The following is a 19,660-nucleotide window of genomic DNA, read 5'->3' on the forward strand; positions in this document are numbered from 1 at the left end:
AGCTAGATATTCAAGAAAGCAATACAATGATAGTCTTGATCCTTTAGAGTGCCTGATTGTACAACCAACTGCATGTACTGTACAACTCATTTTTGTGTCCACACATACACACCAATCATTCTTAATTAGTCTATATACCTCTGGCTGCGCGCTACGCACGCATGGGGTAGTTATACACTATATATTTTGGCATTCTGCTGTGATGCACCTCTTTACCCATGCAATCATAGAAAAGCACTTAAAACTGCATCACACCATTCTGTTATACTCACTACTTTGACAAACAACTGTTGATTCAGAAATGTTATTCAGGAAACCATAAAAACAAAAGGGGCATTCAGTCCTATATAATTATTCACCACTCAATTGAAACATGTTGTCGATCTGCATTGTCAACTATACATGTATACATATAGCTATAGATCTATTTACAGCTAAGGTTTCTAAGTATAATTATCGTCTACTTGTCCTCACCTGAAATTTTAGTTATTCTGATTCACAGCTTCGATTGAACTTATTGAGCAGAGTCCCACAACAGGTAGAACGAGTGATCAAGCTGGTGCTGTGCTAATGCCTCTCCCCATGATACGCTTTCGCTCAAAAAGTATATTAGAGTGTTATAGAAGAGTTTGCTTTTAATACAGAAAGTATAGTATCTATATAACAATTAAGTAGTCTGTAAAAAAAAAATGAGAAGAAAGTGTATAAAATAATGTATCTATAACTGCATGATTTATGTACACACATATAAAATATCTATTGTATATTATGGATCATTGTAGTGTTTTGTGGCTTACCTAGACATCAAGAAAGCAAGCTTTCACTCAAAAAGTATTATAGAGTGTTAGAAGAAAGTGTATATAATTATCCTTAACCGAGAAGAAAAGACTTGTGTACATGCATCTACTGTTATCTAGAACCAACTGAGAAGAATGCATGCATCTATATTGTTTATTATTATAACTGAGAAGACTTGCGTGCATCTATATATTGTATATAATGTATACCCTCAAAATATACCCGCTATATACAGTAGCTAATTAGCTAGATTAACAAACTTTTCCTTTAATACAGAAAGCAGTATCTATCGGTGTAGAAAGTCTAGGGAAACATGATGAAATTAAGACTTATTCTTCTCCTATGGACTGTGCTTTTCTTCTCTGGAAATAGTGCACAAGCACAGACAGCTCCTACTGCTGTCCTCAACCCAGCAGAAGGTGTCAATGCAAGTCTAGGATCCACTGTCACCTTCACTTGCATCATTAATGGCACAGAGGATGCTCTGTGGATAGTAGACGGAATGTCAGATCCCACAGTGCAACGTCAGATGGGGATTACTCAAAACAGTACATTCAGACAATCTGACGGAACTTTTATCTCTCGCATTTATGTTTCATCCACGATGGAGAATAATGGTATTGAGATTGTATGCCGTGCAATAGGGACCTTATCGAATGGACAAAGTGAAACAGTCACTCTATTTGTCCAAGGACTGCTGAGCTCTCCAACAGCGCTTGGTATTTCCGACTCAGAGGGACCTACTCGGAGATTGAGCTGGACACCACCACCAACACTAGACCTCACCAATGTCCATCCAGACATTAGCCACTACAATGTATGCTCTTCAATCTTGAATGAGGTGTCTTGCAATGATGTCCAAGGAACAGAATTATCATTTTTAAACATCAGAATTGGGATTGAGTTTTCTGTTGTCGCAGTTAATGTGGTTGGTGAAGGCAATGCTAGCACTATCAATCATGAGCCTTGTGACTCTACAACAGGTGAGTTCATGTGTATACTTATGTGTGAAAAGTATAATTATTTCATTCACTTCTATGGAATTTTGATGAATGTTCGTTGACCTCTCAATGTAGCACCTACTCAAGTTGATGGAGATCTTGTTACAAGTGATATCTCTCTGCAATCTAGTGGGACTACTCCCTCTGTTACTTTCTCTTTTGGAAAAGTGAGTCATTACTAATACATGCCAAAATGTAGAGGTTCCAATCCTCAAAGACGAGATACAAAATTGTATTTTTCTCATGTGCAGGGAGGTGGAGATGCCAATTGTTTTAACCTGTATCGGATTGAAGCATCACCGTCCAATCAAGGTACTCCCCTCACCCAGGGACCAATGTTCCCAACAGTGAGTGGAGGGGAGGATAATTCTGTCAGTGTGACTTCTGGCCTTGTGAGAAACACAGTCTACAGCGTCAGCATTGTATCAGTGAACGTCAATGGAGAGAACCCCTCAAAGGGAGACATACAATTGAGTAAGTTAGTTAGTAAGATATTGCTAGAGCAGGTCCGGATCTAGGGGGTGGGTTTCAGGGGTTGCAATCCCCCCAAACACTCACAAAAACTAGCTCAACCAACACTTGTGTTGCTTGTGGCTAAATGAGCAATGTGGTTAACTTAAAAATTGTGAACTATGAAGTATTAGTATCTGTTGGAATGAGGAGAAGTCCAGGACTATATAGGCCTAATTGCCCAATTATGCTAGCATAATTTTGGTGCGGTGGAGCATTGAGCATTATGTCAGCCTAATAGGCAAAAAATGTTAGCCTATTAGGTCAAGAAAGTATGATTTTATAGAAGCACTATAGCCTCAATAGCATGAGTATGCTATAATACTGAGTATATAATTATGTATGGAAGGTGCTAGTAGTACTACTAGATCAGATATCATGCAGTTAACTCTTTTCTAAGATTTCTTTCACCAATATAGTTCCTTAGAAGATTATGTAGAAGCGGCTGTGATGTTGCAGTATAATTCTGATTGATGATTTTTAATGGGTAATAATTAAAGACTAATTGGAGACTAATAGGTGCAATGCATGCATGAGACTTGGTATCCAGGACACACTAAGTAGTACATTCCACACATACCATTCACATGTGTTATGTATACATGACAATCGAAGGAAGTACATTTCGATTGAAGGTTTCTAGTCCATCGAATAACATTCTCTGATAGCATTTCATCTCATTTCCAATCGTTTATACTGAAAATCATCATTAAATACGGAAAAATGAGCTGATTAATACTGAAAAGAAAAGTTTCTACTTGGAGGCTCTGAGAGCTTATGTGGACAGGCCACGCCCATCTAACACTAACTTTGGTGAAAGTCTACTAATAACTATACTACTGCTATACTAACTCTATCAGCAAGAAAAATAGCTGTAACACAAACATACAGCTCTGTCTCTAGCTACAGCTAGCTATATAGCTTTGTGTATGACTTTTGGCTGATAAATTCTGTATTATAGGACATTAATTTTACGGGGGAAAATATCTGCGCATGCGCAAGCAGTTGATAGCAGGCCTTTTTTTCTCTTCGAAGGCCGGTGAAGGAGGCTATAGTGTTAACCTTGCATTGTTGTTAGGTATATCACCTCAAATAATAATCGCAAAGAGTGAGGATGGCATGCGCATGCAATTTCCCGTGCTTTACATGGAATAGAAATGTAATCCAGCTTATATATACATGCAGTGCATGTCACTCACAATTATTCTTGCAATATATACGATGCATGGTAGATTACTTGTTCATGCGATGCTTTTACATTGAGTGTACACAGATGGGCCTCAGTGAAGCCATCTGTGCTTTGCCCTAAAACTCTTGCGAAAACCCGGGAAACTTATTGTGTCTAATGCATACTTCTCAAAGACCCCTCCAACACCTAAACACATGCCCCTTGATGGTAGGTATCATTTGGAAATGATAATCTTGATTTCGTGAAGTAGCTAGACTGAGGTACACAGAGGCATTTTCATGCTTGTGTTCCTATAGCACCCGGCCCTCGATCCCAGGCTGAGTTTTTGTTTTTCCTTTTTTAACGGTTAGGCGAACAACTAGGCCTGGTACTAATTGCTTGCACATGTGTCAAATTTTCATTGTATTTGTGGTCGGCAAAAATATTTAATTAACCAATAATTGACACAAAGAGTAAAGATGCACATATACACATGTATATATATATGGAGCTGCCGGTTGTGCTGCAGCATGATTATAGTGACCCAGGGCAACTTTAGGATGATTGAATGCCTTAAATTACTTTGTTTAGAAGGTTTAGCAGGCTAGGCCCCTATTTAACTCAGGTAAATCGCGCAAAATCCGGTGTCACGCCCCCTTTTGACGTCATTTTCGGTAGGTGCGGTGTCAACAATGACATTAGAGTCTTTTGCAAGTACGTGTGTGTACTGCACTCTATTAGTTGTCGAGTCTACTAAGTCTGCACTGCTTTTAAAAGACACTACCGTACTAGATAGGTTTGCAGCTACTCAGCTAGCTAGTACAAAGTCTGAGTGATTTCCATCAGCCAATGAGTGAGACACAAATATATTAACTTGTCCAAGGTCAGGGGGGTGCTTGAGCACCCGCTACCTGCTAGATCCGCCCCTGGAGTCTACCTACTAAAACACTGCTAAAACTTAATTGTGAACATGTGGCATTCAGCTACTGCATGCGCATGCTCAAACCCTTCATTTCTGCGTGAGTGGGTGTATAATCGAGTCAAAATACCCTTGTGCAAGAACTTTGAAGCAAAAGAGGGGATCGAAGTTTATTCAAGACGGGTTTATTTTCGCGAGGGTACCGCATAACCGTCCGTGTGGTACGGTATAACTGTTTGTGTGCATGCATGGCATTTATTGCTTCCTTTAAGCCAATTACTCTTCTACGGAAGAGAAAGGGATTGGAAACGATGGGCGCGGTTGAATCCATGCAGGTGCGTTACAGTGATGTAATTGTTATTCAGTGAGACATCATTGCGCGGGAGATTGGCACATAAATAAGGTACAAGTGAAGATGGCTGTGGAAATTGTCACTGCCTCGCTAGTAGCAGTAAAACAAAACAGGTCTTTTTGCCATGAAAGGTCTACTAAGGCAAGGCATGCAGCACAACTCATATTGGACAAGCAGAGCTATGGCTTATTTTGAGAATTTCAGCTCAAAACTCGTAAATAAAGTCTTCCACAGCAAGACTACGATCATTGACCTCGAAGAAGGAAAGGCTATATAATTATGGTCTAGAATAAGAATAAGAGACACTCCCATGCTCTTCTAAGTAGCTACATCTACAGCATCAGCATCAGCTAAAAAAACATGGGGATGTCATACTATCACATAATTGTACAAGCCATCTTAATTATACATGCTTCATGGATGCAAGCGGGTCTTTTTTGTGAAAATCTAAAAAAACTCGCAACCACCCATTCCGTACCTTACTTGTGACCACAACTTACCAGTGTGGTTTGGGAAGCCTAAGAGTCTATAATTATACATGGAAAAACTTCAATTTTTAATGAGGTTTATTTTTATCACCCGGCCTGGTCTGTAAATTGTTGATGAAATTGGCTTGGCCTAATAATACAAATTATGTGTTTATTCCAGTCCTATTCACTCCTTGAACTTCTTTGATTCTTAATTGATGTTCCTCTTAGGCATTTCACATTTCATTATTGATATACTGAAAAAATAAAGGAATCGACTTAATGAGAAACGTTGCTAGTACATGTGTGTGTTGGCCAGGAAAAGCACGAAAAAGCGTAATAACAAAAAAATTCGGCGAGTGCATAACTCCAATCTGCTACAACGTTATCAATAATTATGTACAGTTAGTGTTGATACATTACAAGCACAAATTGACAATTGGAATTGTAACTAGGGGCTAGACTGTGTTCCATCCACCAGTCCACATCATCACTTCCACATGTCACCACGCGGATGGACCGTGTATGCTTGTGCTCAACACTGTATTAGGGAATATATCAGCATGGTCATTATGTCACACAAAATATATCAAAATGTATACTAAATAGCGGCGTGAAAGCAAAAACCTTAATTGCGAACAATGTACATATGAATGACGTTGGAGTTATGCACTCGTTGAATTTCTTGTTTCTATATGCTTTTTCGTGTTTTTCCTGGCCAATCCTAGCAACGTTTCACCATACATTTAATTCGATTGTAGACACAATTAAGGCGTATAGACATATAAAGCACACAACTAACACAAGATATAATTTATTATCTCCAGTCGTAAAAATTATCAGCTCGTATTTTGTTATTGCTGTGTCAGTTGAAAATAGCCCAGCAGTCTCTGTAGCAGCCTAGACGTAATGCGCTTAGACTTCAAGGGTTTATGCCCACACAACGTACAGTTATAGTAAAACGTGACGTCAATGACGTGCATTTCCAATCCCTTTCTCTTCATGATTCTACTATACATGTATACAGGTACCTATGATGTCCAGTCTATTCAGAGTTCTACTCGCCCTGGGGTAATAGCCGTCACATGCAGTTTCACAACTGGCTCAGTAGCTAGTAGTTGTATTGTGAGGATATGTGAGGTCATCAATGGAAATGTATCGATGATGTGTCAAGATCTCTCTGTTCCAAGAAGCCCTTCCGCTTCTGAAACAACTCAAGAGCTCAATGATGTACAGCCATGGAGGTGTCTATGCGATTGTAAGTGTCACAGTGAATAGTGGTGGGGAAATGATTCCTTTCATTAGTGGAGATTTGAGGTTCCTTCAACTTCAAAACATAAACGTTACAGAAGAATCACCAACCACCCCCATAATGGCTACTGAAGTCACAGTTGGTAGGTTTACTTGCTGTGCATGTTAAGTTTGTGGGAGTTATCATTATATCCATCAGAGGGGCATCGTATGAGATATGGCTTATTACATTAAACAGGTTCCACTATGGATTCTTCAGCCAATGTGGGAGTCATAGCAGGTGAGTAGTCACAATGATATATTTAAATCTGATTTACAACACTAATTGAAGTTGATATGTTATTTGCCTCGTTTACACAAGGCCTTTAATCTCAGTTGGAATCCGGTTAAACCGCTAACCGCGTTTTTGTACATGGCCCTTATCCGGATTAGCCAACCCACCTCTGGAGGTGATGCAGATTGTGTCAGTAAACACAAAGAGCTAATTCTGAGGTGTTGTACATGTTTGTGGGTGCTATATAAAGTAAGCCTGTAGCTTCCTATCAGCCAATGTTTGTGCAAATGAAGTCAGATTATATTATACCCACTTTTTAACTGGATTAGGTGTCGTGTAAACGGGACTATAGTTATAATACGGGCACGAGAGCGAGAGGGATGTATGGCATGTGGGACTCCGCCCAGGGGGTGGATGTGGGAGGGGGATGGAAATGTTTGCATTAGCAGAGCTTCCTGCGCATGCTCAGTATATATGACAGTCCAGGCCTCGAAATCACTGTCTGACACCTGACAAAATCCGGTCATTATGTGCACGTGTCCGATCATTGCACATTTTAAAAAGTCAGACATGTTGTCGGAGCATACATGTAGAGCTAGCCAGAGATCGCTTATAGGGGTAGCACTACGTAGTATGAGCCCTTGTCAGAATTCTAGTAGCTTAGAACAAGAAGTGTGGATAAATGGATCAGTGAAAATGACCAAGAATTACAAATTGCCTCGTGGCTGTACATTGAATAGTTAGCTAGGTAAGCGAATTGTCTGAAGTTCTTAGTTTATTCTCTCTCTCTGGCTGAATGGTCTCTACAAAGTTTCGCTATCAAACCTAAGAAACTTGAACGAGTTTATTGATGGCTCAAGGAATATTCGAGCATCCAACTTCGAAGATCATGCTGCCAACCTCATGCACAAGAACCAATGACTGTGTGCTTATAGAAATTGTATAGCCAACAGAGCAAAATTACATGTTGTCGGATCAAAACATTAATTGGACTGACATTTTAACAACCATGCTAATATTATTAGCACGAGCCCTGTAGTCTATACTAGATAATCATCAGATTCTAACTTGAATAGCGGCCAGTTTTTGCAGTAGCTAAGCAGAATTTAGCTATATAGACAACTACTGCATGGTAGACTATATCTATAAAGACAAGCTACAAATATTGATCAGGCGTTTGCCTTATTGCAGCTCAGGCAAACACTCATAAAAAGCACTGGCAGATTTAATAGCACTCGGCTACCCCTCGTGCAATTAGTATCCTTGCCATTGCTTGTTACTCGTGCTATTAATCCCATATTGCACTCTTAGCCATACTATTAATTATGAGCTTATAATTATAATGCTTTTTACTCGGTTACACAGCTGGAGTTGTTGGAGGAGCCATTGGTGTTGTTTGTATTGGCTGCATATCCACAGTGACTGTTGGAGCTATCCTCAGAATGCTATCTTCCAAAAGAAGATTGAAAGAACTAGTTGACGATAATATAAATTTTCAACTTCATCCCAATGAAGCATATTCTCTTCAGTTAAAAAGAAATGAAGCATATTATACAGCAGGCAAACCTCCTGTATCTCAAGAGAACACTGACGCCCATTTGTATGAGGAGATGACACTGCCAGCACAAAACGACGAGCCGATGAAAGTAATCGCAAAGTTTTCTCATAGTATAATGTGATGATTAATAAATTTACTGATTACACTAGCGCCTATAATTATAATTTCCTGTCTGTATTGTAATGTATTGTATAGCCACATGTGACACACATGCGGCGGACATGGCACCTTCTCGGCCACCGTAGGTACGTATCCAACTACCACTTATATATTATCTTCAGATTACAGGATGATGACAAATTAATCAACGTCACATTTATCTTATCATTAATTTAAAAAAGAAAAGCGCGAAGCTAGTTTTTTGCTTACTTTGAAGGCTATTGCAGTCTCTTCATCTGTTGATACTATAATCTACCTATAATGTATAGGTACTGTAGCTCTGCACTAGAATGCTGGCTATTAATACAGAACTATAGCTGCAAAAGTAAGAACAAAATTAACAGCCTTTAATCATGGACTATGAACTTTTAGCCCAAGATTCCCCATACAGTTATAAATGTTCAGGTGCCCTCGCGGTGTTTTCATTTAAGCATTCTAATTAATAACAATGTCCGATGGTGTGTTGATAATTAATTCTAGCTTTTAAACCATATATCCTATGTTTTTTTGTGTAACTTACCAACAGAGCGGAGAAACCAGAACATATGAGCGCCATCCTCACTTGTTTCCTGGGAGTCGATCCCTTCAACTCAGTCATCACCTGCTTAGCTGCATGGTGAAGGTGGGGACATGAGAGGAGACCAGGTAGCTCCGTCTTGTACGTAGATCTGCACGTGTGTGTGAGTTTGTGTGGATCATGATTGTGTTTGTTAGCCTCCTTCGCAGCCTCTCCTTTTTCTGTTCTTTGTCACAGAAGAGAAATATTGGAGGAACAAAGAAAGAAAGAAGGAAGCAACTAAGAAAAAGGAGAGCCTGCCTTGCTAAGTCGCGTGATCCCCTACTGACGTAGACAAATTTTAACGAGCGTGGGCGAGAGAAAACCTCAATAACTGTCCTCCCACACAGTACTTGGAGCGCATTTACCAGGAACATAATCTGTTATGAACAGTACAGTACAGTGCAGTAGAGTCAGCCTTCGTGAGACCTTTAGTCAGTAGAGGAAGTATGAAAGACTAGAGTAGAGTAGACTATACTGCTGTAATAATTATATCTACTAATCAAGTGGGTCTGTTCTGAACTCAGGAAAAAAAACTGAGCTAAATTTAGATATTTAGTCTCTTTAGTCTTTACTAGGTAAGCCCTCGTCTACGATGTTGATTCTGGCTTACTATCTACGATGCTAACAGCTTTTATTTAGAGTTTGCAATGCGTAGGCATGCTGTAGCTTTTTGCTCTGTCAGGCTCCGCCCAGCTAGTGATTGCCCACGTTCACTTGTCTACCACTCGTCTACCGTCACGCGACTTAGCAAGGCAGGCTCTCCTTTTTCTTAGTCTCTTCCTTCTTTCTTTCTTTGTTCCTCCAATTAGTCCCGTATTTTATCTTATTGAACTATGACAAAGAATAGAAAAAGGAGAGGCTGCGAAGGAGGCTATGTGTTTGTTTGGAAGGGAGGTAGTATAAAGTACAAAGCTAACTGGATTGGATGGAATCGCGAGGCCGCTGAAGCGTACTATTTAAAAGGAATGTTAAACGTTGCTACTCCAGAAATTTTTATATTTTAATTTCTTGACTTGTGGGTAGCTCAAGGAGACTTGAGACCACTCCCATTTATGCGGAGTCCAGGTGGTTGCCAAACCATAGTCATGGACTCTCTAATTATGGCTACAAATATTATCACAAAGCACGCAGTTAACTTGTTATAGTAGGCACTTCAATAATTTCAGCTACAGTAGTATTAAGCAAACAATAACCCACGTGATTGTGATTGTGATGACGGTATTGTCCTTTGACTTCTCTATTCTGAGGATGCTTTCAGATGGAGAACAGCTGGAGCATACCGTTCCTTCCACTTGGTCTGTGGTGGGTTTTATAGGCAGGATTTGGTATCACGGCTCTCTGCCAAAAAGCCTGCACATAGCGTTACTTTTCGCCAGAGAAAAACGAACTAAGATGCAGTTCCCTGAGGGTGTCCATCTGCTTCCTAAATCATCATTATACTTGGCTGCCGCCACACAGTGGTATAGTCCCTCGAACACTTTACGATGGTGGCCATGTGCATATAATTATGTCATCACCTTTTCTGGGATCGGCAACATGTCTTCCCCATTGTAACCACCAGCCGGAACAATCATGCCTGAGTCTGCCACACTGGGGTTAGCTACATGTAATTATGAGACATCCATGCAAACAAAGTGCTATGTTGTAGGAATGGTATGATGTCATTGCGTACTGAGTTAAATTAATGTTATCGACATTAATGTTATCGACATTCAAAATATTTCCATAAAAGTTAAGCCATTTAGGTGTAAGCGGGGGTAATTGTAAAAGTGTGTAACTATTAATTATCTCCAGAAACTAAAGTCTTTCTAGAGTAATTTTCGAACCTTAGCCGCTAGATATTCTTCAAATCTCTCCTTAACTAGCAATTTTGAATGTGCAGATATCTAATCACAAGACTAACTAAGTCCCAAAGTTTAGCCAGAAAACGTTGGTCTTTTCTCTCACACTAAAACTATAACAATGAAAGCACCGCGGGTGCTGATGCCTCGGTGGAGGTGCCAAAGCTACATAAAAGCTAGCTTTTATACACACATTGATTATAATTATCATAATGAACATCTTTTATTTTGCTGCATGCAATCAACCAAATCAACCATGATTGTTGTAAACGATCGATGCCAAAAGTTCAAGTCTAAAATTAATGGCTGCAAGTCAGCAGAGCCTTGCAGCTCTCTGCTCACTCTTGCAGCTACCAATAGCTAGCGTTCTAGTGCAGAGCTAACTACTAAGTAGAGTAGTAACACTCGGTGAACAAGTTTTGCTACGGACTCTTCTGAAAACGCTGCAATGGCATTCCAAGTAAGCAAAACTAGGCATAACTCGAGAACGAAGCATTATTTTGCAAATCCACGAATTAAAATCCAAGTAAACATGACTAGAAGCCTATACTTGCACTTGATTCCTCCTTGAGCAGCTGTAGCGGTCTACACACACACACATGCACACACACAGACACACAAACACACTATAGTCTACCGTATACCTCGCTTACGCATGCGCACCGAGGCATAATTAATCATCACAAACTCACCACCACAGCTTATGTTGCCATCGAAATATTTTTGGATATGCTGTAGCTTATTCATTCACCTACACAATGCCGGGTATCCAATGCAATCATAGGTTTAAGTACAATAATAATTATTACTACTAACAAATTGGTGGTAATAATATTATTTACTCTGTATAATTATAGAGACTGAATGTATAACATGTTCACATGGTTGAGCCCTTGAGCCACTAATAGTCAGCCAATATGAGTGCATGCGTGTGTACTGTAACAGTTAGTGTTTTATTGAGCTTACTTACATGTAGATCTATACATATGCATATACATACTAGTTTCTTTATAGCTAGATCTATACTAGGTATGAGTACTATAGTGTGTTATAGATGCTATACAACTGGTTATTTAGAGGTTTAACTAGAGGCCTCTAATAGTGGTTCTTTAAGCTCCACAATAGTGAATGTTGGCTTGCTTGTTGTGTTTGAGCCTGTTAGGATGTATGGGTCCAAATGACATGTTTCTTTTTGTGGTTTTGAAGATAATGCGCCAGCTCTTTTTATGAGCTTCTTGAAAGCTGGGTACTTTAAGCAGAAATTGTAACAGTGATAAATTAATATCAGTAAGCATACAGCAAATGCACTGCCGACCATGCAAGACGTAAGAATAGCTTGCCCCTTGATTTTATGTGTTTTGTTTGAAAGAAGAAATTGTGAGGACAATGTGAGAACTAGCAGATTACCGAGAAAGAATAGTTCGAGACAATTTTGGAGTTTGTTTCGATATACCTTTGTTATTTGGAGCGTCATAGACATTAGCAATACCAGAGAAAGTACGAGGCTTATTAAGAATAAGTTTACGGCTTTGTTTCTAGTCACATTCAAAGCCACAGCAGTTAGAATAACCAGTCTAATGAGTAGTTGAAGTCCACTCCAATAGCGAATGTTATTTTTGTATGGTCCCTGATAGGCATCTAATAGAGGTTTCACTTTGTTGACCCATCGCAGTGGCTTGTGGTGTGAGTATCGCTGGAGAAATGGTGCCATAAATAGCAAGATGGTGAATGGCAGTATGTGAGCTAATAATGTGACAAGCCCAACAATAAAGAGCAAGCTGTGTGGCCACTCTAGGAATTGGTACCTGCCATCAAGCAGCCAGAGAGTAGTGGGTGTGCCGTTGACGTTTGTGAGCGTGATTGGTGAAAATGTATCGAATGTTGTTCGTAACAGTTTAGCATACGATAGTAGGAAGAGTGTAGCTAGAACTGATACTGTGTTTGAGCCAGTCCATTTAGAAACGGTAATAGAGTATCTACTGATAACAATCAGTAAACCTACCAATGTCCAAATGTACACAGGGAAGACAAACTGCAACCAAGTTTTGTAGTATGTGTTTAGCCCTTCCACAAAGCATGTTTCTATTCCTAGGTCGAGATTTAGCCAAGCAACAAAAATGGAGAGAACATATATAGGTTTACTGTTGCTGTTAGCTGGATAGAAAGTAGTTTGTGTTGCTCCTACAATATTTGCATAGAAGATGAGACCATTGATAGTTCCTGTAGAAACAGTTAGGTTGCATTTAAGCAATACAACAATCAACACAACTCCAGCAAGTGCAAACGGTATGAGTAGGAGAAGGTAGACATTGGAGCATTTCTTACACTGGGATGTACCTAAAACTAGACTGAGACCTGGTGGACAAGTTCCACACAGGATACCAGTGCGATTGAAGTTACACTGCTCGTGCTGATTACGTGGATCAATGGTAGTGTAATTGCTTTTACAGTAGTCAAATGGGCAAGTTTGATGTGCAGTGACATGTCCACCATAATTACCAACCCACATTGACAAGGCTTTGTGCAATTGTCCATCAGTTACGCTGCAAGTTACACCCTTTTCAATGAGATGGCTGGTACAAATGCACTTCCCAGTGTTACTGTCTTGTATAAAGCCAGGCAGGCAAGCTTCTATCCAAACATCAATTATCACTGGAATCACTTTTTTCTCCCAATTATATAGTTCCACAATCGAATCTTGAATTGTCAAAAACAATGATACAGTAGCTTCAGTTTCAAATGTATCGATTGAGTAGGATACATTTTTGCACTCTAAACCTAAATCTTTAACTTTCCAAGTGTCTGCAATGCTGTTGTTAGTGTTTTTCAAATCTGCTCTCACAATGCAAGGAGAAGAATAATTGTACTGACCAACGCACACAAGTGGGACTTGAAAAATTTGCCCAGGGAAAGTCCTAATCTTTAACGAGTGTGAGCAACTATGTGTTTGTGGGAAATCTATAGAACAAATGCACACTTTGTTTGGAGGAGAGGAAATTGCTGAGGATGTGTTTATTTCAGCAATGTAGACTTTCGACCAAAAACTTAATGGGCAATTTTCAAGATTTCCACCAAAAACTGAATTTCCTCCAAATTTGGCTGTGTTATCCATCATTGTAACTACGGTGTTATCCATCACTTGTGTGCTAATAAAGCATTTGTCTTGTATTCCACAACTGTGCCTGATTGCAATACCTCCACCAACACCATCAGCCTTGTTTCCATTAACAATAAGATGATTGAATGTCTGTTCGTCAAATTCGAGAAAACTAGTATGAATTGTTTGTAAAACTGAATTGGTAATTTTGATTGAGCAGTCAAAAAAGATTCCACCTCCATCTGATTTTATAGCAGAATTATTTTCGATGTTAACGATGCCAGATATTGTTAGCCATGATTCAAAAAGGTACAAAGCTCTGCAAGTGTTGTTCACCATACTCACATTACTAAGCAGAAGTCCCTCTTGCCTATGAATAACAATAACACTACCTTCTGTGTCACCATGGCTGTTTGTTGTAGCAACCTGGAAGATTGAGTTACCTTCAAATTTTGAATTTTTGATTTGACTAGTGTGACGCGTTTTAGATCTAAAATAAAATGCTGCTCCACTTTTAGCTTTATTTGCTGAGAATATACAGTCCTGGACTTCGTACAAATACTCAACAATGAATATAGCTCCGCCATATTTGGCAGCTGAGTTAAGTATGAAAGTAGTTTTAGATATGACAATTTCAGTGTCTTTGATGTATGTAGCACCGATATTATCGTCTTCAGACACATACATTGCACCACCATCAGTAATTGCTGTGTTGCCAAAGAAAACAGACCTGATAATTCTTACTGTAACACCGTAATTATAATATTGAGAATAAAGATAACGATGGGTAGAGGTATGAAAACTCGGCCAGTATGAGCTCTGAAATCTAAATGAAGAGAAAAGATTTTGTGAATGTAAGAACTCAGTAAAACTCTTGTAATCCTCTAGTTTCACTAGTACAATCATTCCTCCACCAACAATCGCTTGGTTATTGCTAAATGTGCAATTTTCTATGTCAAGATGAATACTCTGTTGGAATGAATCAATCACGATTGCCAGACCACCTGAAGTGCATCCATGAAAGTCTTGTGCATTTCTTTCGTGACAGTTTCCAATGCCATTTGAAAAATTGGAATTTACGATTTGAATGCTGCTGCTGCTGCTTTTTTCTTTGTAGGCGTTAGTGAAGGCGTTAGTGACAAGAATGTATGCATTTCCTCCCATCATCTCTTTGTTCTGTTCATTGTTGCTACCATTTATCATAACATGATCAATCTGTAATTTCCACTTTTCATATTCGCCGAAGTTAATTACTAGCAGACCAACTCCTAAACTGTTGCTAATTGTGATGTCACTGGCTGCCATCTCTGGTACGTTCATGACACCGATTGAGGTTGTTGTCTCCACTAGTAAACTCATCTCCTTTCTCGGGAGATGGAGGCCATAACCACAATTTTGTATCTCAAAGTGTTTCAATGATAGTGACGAGACACGAAAGAACAAGAAACTAATCGCAAATCCTTGTGCACAGTCAATCAGAACTTGCTCTACCCCTCCTTGAGACACATTGAATTGAGCAGGTAGACCAGTAACAACTGCTGATACATGAACGTCGACGTCTGAATCCTTTCCATTCAGCTCTCCGATGATAATCCAACCGCTTTCACGAGGAATGTGAATACCTGGCAGAAAATTCAATGTTATGTTTCTGTTTCCATTGATACTTGCATTACCTGTGGTGGCATTTGATACAAGGTCAGATATAGTCACACACTGGTCTTGGGGTATGGAATGAGGACACACTGACATTGTATCCGGTCTCACCCAGTACTCAATAGCTACTTTAAGCCGACCATCATCATCGTAAACCCATGAGGGAAGAGGATATGTTAGAAACAAAAAGATTATTGTCGGCGCAAATAATTTTTTTCCCAGCATACTTGGTTCAATCGATGTACGTTGTCTTGAATAATGTAAAATAACTATAATTATAGTACACCTGTGAATGCAAGCTATCACACAGGACAGTTTAGCTGAAATACAACGAGTTGAATTATTACTGTGAATTAAATTAACAAGCACGGGCTATTCACTAGATTCTAAGTCATGACACCATGCATGAAACAAAAGCTATTATGACTGAAAGCATAAGCTGATAATAACTGATAACTATAAATGTACATGCCATTACTTTCACTTTACAATTGGGCCTTATTCCCAATGCCATTCAAAAGCAAGGTATCAAAACCATTGGCAATGGTTTTGATATCTTGCTCTTTAAATGTAATTTGGATGTAGGGAAGTTTAATATAGATACTCATGTGTATCATAATTAGCAGGCAGTCCCAAATGATATGCTTAGATTCTATTCTGGGTATGGCCTATAATTATATAACAAAGGTAAATTTCTGGTACCATATCAGGATAGTGCAAAATTTCCTGTATATATACTTTCCTTTATGTGTCCACACATCTCTTGAACTTCTTCAGGATTGGTAAAACTGTACGGGAAATTTTGCACTATCCTTCAGTATCTACAGTGCATCTAGCCTCAATTCCAGGCCGATTAATCGGCCTTGAATCGAGGCTACAGTGCATCCAGTCTAAGAGTAGAATACTGAAATAGGTGAGTAGTTGTACTTAAATGTATCTCAAGATTGAAAAATTTTAAAGAAATTGTGCTGACACCATTGTAGCTACTAATTTTGGCGGATTTGTAGCAAATTCATAACCACAATATATCTCACAAGTGTTAAGGTTGAATGGAAAGTTTTGAGTGTCAGATACAGATGAAAAAAGGGCTAGCTTGCTTAGCATACTCTCAAAAGTACATTACATTATACAGAAGTACATTAGAAAAACTAGTGGACCTTGTTGTCCCTGTGCACCTGGTGGACCGTGTTGTCCCTGTACTCCAGGTGGGCCTTGTTGTCCCTGTGCACCTGGTGGACCTTGTTGTCCCTGTGCTCCAGATGGGCTTGTTGTCCCTGTGCACCTAGTAGGCCTTGTTGTCCCTTAAGACTTCATAATTTTTTAATTGCGTTTTATTATTAGTGCGTACTTAATTTAGCATTAATTATACAAATTCACTAAAATTCGCCTGTTTATAATAGTAACAATAAGGTAGTGTATATACACACATGCCGCAATACATATTGTCAAGATTCTTCCTATCACTGGAGGAAATAAGATTATAACAATAGTGCCTGGAGGATAATAATATTAAAATCACTGGACATCACCTAGGATACAGAGTGAATCCAGAATAAACTATAGTAACCCAACTACCAGCACCAATTAAGAATAAAGAGTGTAATACTCAGCACTCTTACAAGGAGACTACTTCAAGAAATTCTTAGCAGTCATAAAACCATAACAGTATATTTAACAGATGACCAATACACCACATACATATATATGTACGTGTACATACCGGAGTTAAAGACAGACTTCACAGTAACTAAGACTGGCTGCATTCTTACCAGAACACAGTGACCAGAAGTTCGATGAAGAGAGACCCGGTCTCCCACAGCAACCACCACGCTCAAGGAGAAACCCCTCTAGCAGCCAATGCCAGGGACGTGGTGGTGAACGTAGTAGTCCTAGTCCTGGTGCTGGTGGCAGAGGAGCTGGTGGTGTTGTAGGTAGCACGGAGGTGCCACCAGGTCCACTGTAGGAGCTGCCACCAGACCTGGAGGAATTGGAGGTGGTGGAGATAGCAGTCCAGGAGCCGGAGCAGGAGCTACAAGCACACAGAAAAGAAACACCTGTGATTTTGTGATGAGATTGTTTATAAGCAACCAACAACTGATTAGTAATACTGCAAAAACAGCAAAACAGTCATTTGAACATCCATGAACACATAATTATGCCTCCTCTCAAACGACATTTTAGGAAATCCAGTAATTTTCGGGGACAAAATATTCGTGGTTTAGCAATAATTATTTAGACGTTTCGTAGATAACATTTTAGTGGTTGCTGATTTGCACTGCAGGTAAAGGTAGTCAAAGTCGCTTCATTTGTGGTCAGAGCTTCAACCCACGAAAACGAATATTTTGTCCCCCGAAAATTACCGGCTATACGATAATATGACTGAACTGATATATTTTATGCACAAACCTATACGATGTCCTTGAGGCTTCTAATTACCGTCCTCTGGGTAGAGCCTCTTGACAAGCCCAAAGCAACAGTCTGCATAGTGAAAACTTAGTGTGCCCGGCCCAACTACGACAAACAATTAAGGGATTGGTGGCAGTGTGGCGGTTGGTTGTTGAGCGCCATAGCAGGTATACTGTACCCATGGTGTTGTTCTTATTCTGCCCTGAACAGTTGTTGGCATGAAGACATACTGTAACACTGTCTTCTCACCTGTAAACAGCATAAGTATTGGTTCCTTCGTTATTTGACTTAGTATAATTATATAAGAAATCTGAGGATATCACCTAGGCCATGGTTATCAAAGCAGTACCGGTAGTGTAGCTGGCTAACCACGATGTTCACCTCCTTGCCAAAGTTTCCTGCCTCGTCACAGAGGAAGTTCACCTGGCACCTTGTATCAAATAAAGAGCATTTCCTTGGTACCAGAAAGTAGATGGGACCAGGTTAAACGGTTCCTGGGATAGTGTACCTGTGAAATAATAAATAGCAACGACATGGTAAATTGCAACGCATTGTCAAAAGTAAACGTTATAAACGTACTATGTAAACGGAACTTGATATATTGGGCGCTACTGTACATATACTGAGTAAGATAATTTGAAATCAGTGTCCCTCAGAACTAAAAGCCTGTCATTCACCAGCTTCAGATTTAATCCGAATACTTAGGAGTTCCCGTCTTTTTCTTACACCACTTTCGAATTAGACAATACGAACATACTAAAGATATACTACGGAAGCAGTACGGGAATTTTTTTATTTACAGCTAGTGTATGCTGAACAACTCACTATTAGTGTGTCAGAGTAGTGCACCTCCGAGATGGTGTGGTGTAAGTCAGTCATGGCTTGTCTTATAGCACTGCGTCCAAAACTAGAGATGTGGTCAACACTGGCAGCCACTGACGATTGACGATAGCACCTGACTAGCTAGCAGCTGCATGGTGAGGGTGGGAACACGAGAGGAGACCAGGTAGCTCCGTCTTGTACGTAGATCTGCATGTGAGTGCGAGTTTATGTGGAGTGTGATTGTGTGTGTTTGGAAGGGAGGTAGTATAAAGTACAAAGCTAACTGGATTGGCGAGGCCGCTGAAGCGTACTACAAAAGAATGTTAAAGGTTGCTAGTCTAGAAGTTTTGATCTTTTAATTTCTGATATGTGGGTAGCTAGCTCAAGGAGAGGCGAGACAACTCCCACGTGGAGTCCAGGTAATAATAATTATTATCACAAAGCACGCAGTTAAACAGGGAAGTTAACTTATTTTTTGGGTTATAGTAGGCACTTCAATAATTTCAGCTGCAGTATAGTAGTATTAAGCAAACAATAACCCACATGATTGTGATCGTGATGACGGTATTGTCCTTTGACTTCTCTATTCTGAGGATGCTTTCAGATTATTGCAGCTCTTTACTGTTTACAGTTTTACCTTGTGTTTGGTACTTGCATGAGAGGATCATGTGATTCCTCTATCTGGATTTCATCTTACATTTATATGTATGTAGACTTAGTGTTTGTGGTTTAATTGTACAAGTACATCCGACTAGAAAAACATTTGCAATGTGAAAAATTGCTAGGATTGGCCAGGGGAACCACAAAAAAGCGTGGAAACAAGAA

General features: G+C 39.5%; 2 protein-coding genes across 2 annotated transcripts; one reads left to right on the forward strand and one right to left on the reverse strand.

Annotated features, from left to right (window-relative positions):
• The first annotated feature begins 1,090 nt into the window (after nucleotides 1–1,090).
• LOC135346532 (fibronectin-like) lies at nucleotides 1,091–8,377 on the forward strand. The gene is made up of 6 exons (XM_064544183.1): nucleotides 1,091–1,781; nucleotides 1,875–1,966; nucleotides 2,051–2,273; nucleotides 6,243–6,609; nucleotides 6,705–6,746; nucleotides 8,106–8,377. The coding sequence occupies exons 1-4, from the start codon at nucleotides 1,112–1,114 to the stop codon at nucleotides 6,491–6,493; spliced, it is 1,236 nt and encodes a 411-aa protein (XP_064400253.1). The 5' UTR covers nucleotides 1,091–1,111; the 3' UTR covers nucleotides 6,494–6,609; nucleotides 6,705–6,746; nucleotides 8,106–8,377.
• Nucleotides 8,378–11,820: 3,443 nt separating this feature from the next.
• LOC135345963 (uncharacterized) lies at nucleotides 11,821–15,984 on the reverse strand. The gene has a single exon (XM_064543431.1). The coding sequence runs from the start codon at nucleotides 15,830–15,832 to the stop codon at nucleotides 11,939–11,941; it is 3,894 nt and encodes a 1,297-aa protein (XP_064399501.1). The 5' UTR covers nucleotides 15,833–15,984; the 3' UTR covers nucleotides 11,821–11,938.
• Between the last annotated feature and the right edge of the window lie 3,676 nt (nucleotides 15,985–19,660).

This window comes from Halichondria panicea, chromosome 1, assembly GCF_963675165.1.
Source record: "Halichondria panicea chromosome 1, odHalPani1.1, whole genome shotgun sequence".
Taxonomy (NCBI): domain Eukaryota; kingdom Metazoa; phylum Porifera; class Demospongiae; order Suberitida; family Halichondriidae; genus Halichondria; species Halichondria panicea.